At 31.5% G+C, this 4,474-nt stretch overlaps 1 protein-coding gene across 1 annotated transcript; it reads right to left on the bottom strand.

Annotated features, from left to right (window-relative positions):
• Positions 1-1,659: 1,659 nt before the first annotated feature.
• On the bottom strand, positions 1,660-2,966 carry LOC131603403 (F-box/kelch-repeat protein At2g44130-like). Its single transcript, XM_058875702.1, has one exon. It carries the CDS (start codon positions 2,859-2,861, stop codon positions 1,827-1,829), a length of 1,035 nt encoding a protein of 344 aa, XP_058731685.1. The 5' UTR covers positions 2,862-2,966; the 3' UTR covers positions 1,660-1,826.
• Between the last annotated feature and the right edge of the window lie 1,508 nt (positions 2,967-4,474).

The raw sequence follows: 4,474 nt of genomic DNA, 5'->3' as shown, positions 1-4,474 counted from the left end.
GTAGACGGACAACTCTTGTCCAAGTGTCAAAGGTTGCAAGGGAGGACAATTTGATGGCTCGTCTTGAACTCCTCGGAGGAGGACTCTCGTAAGAGCCAAATCTCGCGCGATAGATTAAATGGAGAGGTCACGAGGACCAGATCTTCAACTTTTAGAGGAAGTGGTTTAGCTCTAGTAGTAATGAGGGCCACATCATCTTTTGCAGATAGAGTGTTTCTTATTGTCACGATTGCTTGAAGGAGTTGATACCAGGCTCTCACAATAAGAAATCAATGATTCAGCGAGTAAAGATGAGAGATCTAAAGCTTGATGGACGAAATTGTAAATCTTCGTAAAAAACCGCGAGAATCAAAGGCTGACTCCCACAAACAGGGTCGATATTTCTATTTGGAACCATATTTGTTGTTGAAACAGTGAGATGGATCGTGAAAAGTGCATTGGCCTTTCAGTGCGATAGTGTAGTGGTGGACTTGCAAGATTAGCACTCAAATGTTCAAGTTAATGAGAGAATCAAAGTGATGTGAGAGTGAAAATGAATTTGAGTACATGATAATGACATACTTTCTTTTTACGTACTAGGAGCGGTAAGAACTGGCCACGAGGAATGTAGCATGCTATGCTAACACTATTTGATTAATTAGGACAGTGAAATATGCATCAGAAGGCAAAATTATCTACTTTGAATGAAAACATGAGAACACCAATATTTTTTACATTTGCTTCCTTCACTCTTGCCAATGAAACTTTCAACTTGGACTTTGCCGATAGTATAAAAATAGTTAGTTTCTATACATACAAGGTATGAAATTAGTTATTCTATATAACTTTTATAGCCGCCTTAGTCAATCTTAATTAATTTTTTAAAAGTAATTATACTTTTAATTATCTTTACTTATGATTAATAATTGATTTGCACAACTGCAAAATATTTTAAAGAAAGCAAATTAATACCCTACTCGGTAATCAGGACAAAATCTCTTTTTAACTAACTCTTTTACAAAAATAAGTAATATATATCAAAATCAATAAATCACTCATTCACATTTATAATTTATAATTATATACTTCCTCTAAAAAATTCACACTTGGCATTTAATATGTGTTGCCAATAAGTTATTGGCTCTCTTTGGTTAAAGACTCCTTAACGATAAACTTTTGTCTCCGCCACCGTCCACCGATAGTGACATTGAGATTGCCTTCTCTTTTACAATACATTTTCTGTATATGAAAAAGATGCATGAAACAATCTCAATAGTTAGTGAATTGTAAAATGACGAGTCTAAACTTTTGCAAATCAGATATTGACATGTTCCTGAAACATACGTAAGTTACATGTCTGCTTATCCTTATTTAATTCAATAACAACAAAAGGATGAATCAGCAGCACACTATCACTAAGGTAACTAATAATGGATTCATGTGAATATCAAATATCAATGTGGTGTTTTGTACGAAAACAATACGCAACTTTTATTTTTATGGATAACAAACAAATTGCTTTCTTATCATGTTACATTGTTATGATTTTGTTAGATATATATAAAAAATAAAGCAAGTAAAAGACAATTTAAAATACCTTTAAAATTAGAACACAAAAAACCAAAGTTCAAATGTATTCCACAAACATAGGATGATTTATAGTAAATTTCACAAAAGCACTACAGTATCATGATTTTGTTCAAGTACTATAAAGTAAAATTATGATAAATTACATGATTCTAATACTAATAAGTTCACTACAAAACCATGGTACATACAAAGTTATATACTTCCTCTTAATTTAGATTAAGAGAGATATTTTTCTTTTTTAAATCTAACGGTTTATACTAGATTTCAACACAGCACCCTGATTGAACAAACCCAGAATAACCTTCAGGAACACTACTTATTTTGCTTAATTTACGGTTTTGCCCTTCGTCATTTTCTACCAAATAAAACCCATATGGTGCTCCTTCGTATTCGGATCCAGTCACCAAGTTCTTCGACCCGATTTTAACACTACAAACTCCAATTCGGAGCCCCGGATCCACAACTTTTCCATTTTCACAAATATTAACACACGATCTGGGGCACCGACCCGCTTCCCAAACCCCTTCAACTTTCCTCCACCGACCCGACCCAATATCCAACACTTCCGCTGACTCGTCAAACATCCCTTGACTCTCCGTTGCGTAGCCGCTGACCACCCAGAACTCGCCGCCGACAACCACTCCCTCGCACTCGTCTCGTTCCTGACTCATCGGAGTTAACGCCGTCCATTCATCCTTTTTCGGGTCATAAGTCCAAGCAGTTTTCAGAGCGTTCTTATTCTCATCGTGTCCACCGGCAACATAAACCCGACCCTGACCTGACCCGGTAGCAAAAAACGACCGCTTCTCCGGCATATCCTTCCCTCGCCTCCACATATTTGTTCTGAAATCATAAACGAACACCGCCGTTAAAGGCTCGTAACTCGCCGGGTTCCATCCACCCATAACCACGAGGCTTCCTTCGCAGCTGATTAACTGACAGAACAACGGCAACCCGAGTGAGTACTCCGGAACCGGGTCAACCCGATCCCATGACATACTCTCCGGGTCAAACACAGTGATATCGTAACTCGGTGGCGTTGACCCAGTTGGTTTTTCCACTTCAGCATGCTGCTCACGGGCTTGAACCAAACAAGCAACCTTTCTGGTGTGCCCGGTTTTTTTCCTGTGACAGTAAAAGTCATCACTCTGAAACAAGTGTCGCCACTGGTTGCAGACACGAAGCGCGACTCGGTGTGCTGAGTGAGGTAAACGAGTGAGGCACTCTAGTCCGAGTTCGCTCGGTAACCCGGGAATCAACTCAATGAACTCAGGATTAGATAGTATGTCCATTGGTTCTATGCTTTGATTTTTTTGAATTTTGTTTGTAAATTATAAAGTGAGAGTGAATGAGTGAGTGTGAAGATGAGTGTGAAGATGAGTGTGAAATATTGAGTGGCTTTTGGAGCTTTTTATAACGATACGAACCGTTACAAAATAAGATTGGATAACGCAACCATGTAAACGTGTCCAAGTTCAATTGATTGGTGCTAATGGATTATTTGGATACAGACATATTCATATTCATATGAAATTAAATTCTTTTAACATTTAAAGATTGTGTTGGTTTTTACTTTGTATACCCATATGGCCATATTGTAGGGTCATTTTATTCAAGAAAAATAGTACTAAAACATAATAGAGCTTTTTAAGATTTGGATCCTATAATTTTCAATTGTTTATTTTTTATAAATTTCTTTTATATCTCTTAAATAGTAAGTCATTCCCGCGTCACAATATTATTATAAATAAATAAAAATAATATAGTAATAATTAAAAAAAATAAAAAATACAATAAATAAAAAATTATATTTTAAAATATGATTTTTATAAATATTAATTGAATTTAAAAAAGTATAAGAGTTTTCTTATATACAGAAAAACTTATGTTAATTGAATTAAATATCACTTTAAAAAAAAATATTTAAAAAAAATATATAATTTATAAATATATTATAAATACTTTTTGTCTTATCCAATTTTACTTAAAATATTTTTTCCTTTCAAAATATACAGTATTTTATTTTTTTTGTCTTATTCAATTTTATTAAAGTAGAGAATTGTTATCCAATTTTTATTGTTCTTGACATCTTGTACAAAATTAATAAAAAAAATATGTTTAATGAAAATATTTTTCAATATCATCTACCATGTAAGTAACGTATTTGTGTGATATTGTCTACTAATATTTAAAATAAATTTTAATTTCAAGTATTCAACTTTTTTTAAAAATTAATTATAATAATAAAAATTAATTGGACAATTTCAACTAAACATTTCAACTAAATTATAAATGTAACAAGACATAAAATATGTTTAATATATAATTATTTTTTATTTTAACTTATAATAAATAAAAGTTAACTTTATATTAAATAAAAAAGATAAAATAAAAAAATTATAAGTTATAAGTTAAAAAACTATTTCAAATAAAATTTGAAAAATAAACTACAAAATAATAATAAATTATCCACTTTTGATAAAAAGACTGTTTATCAAACATATCTAAATTATTATATGAGTTTATAAATTATAAGTTATAAGTTTAAAAACGTGTCTTACCAAACAGAGTTTAAGTATCATCCAATAATAAATTGACATAATATATCATATTAATAAAAAAATTATAATAAATATGTATAAAAATATATACACAATGTTCGGTTCGATTTGACTCGATTTTGAAAAATTCATCCAAAATTCAATTCGAACCTAGCTATTTTTACAAAATGACATTCAAACACATCTAATAATATTCAGCTTTTGCACTTTTCGATTTTTTTTAAATTGATTTGCAGTTTTTATTTGCATCGGTTTGGATTTGAACATTCCTATTTTTAAATATAAATATTTTTTAAATTAAAATAACTTTTATATTATTCTTACTAAAAAATGTGAGAATCTCC

The sequence above is a fragment of the Vicia villosa genome, linkage group LG5 (assembly GCF_029867415.1).
Source record: "Vicia villosa cultivar HV-30 ecotype Madison, WI linkage group LG5, Vvil1.0, whole genome shotgun sequence".
In the NCBI taxonomy this organism is placed as follows: Eukaryota; Viridiplantae; Streptophyta; class Magnoliopsida; order Fabales; family Fabaceae; genus Vicia; species Vicia villosa.
The sequence above is the reverse complement of the archived record's forward strand: the minus strand, read 5'-3'. Positions and strand labels throughout refer to the sequence as shown.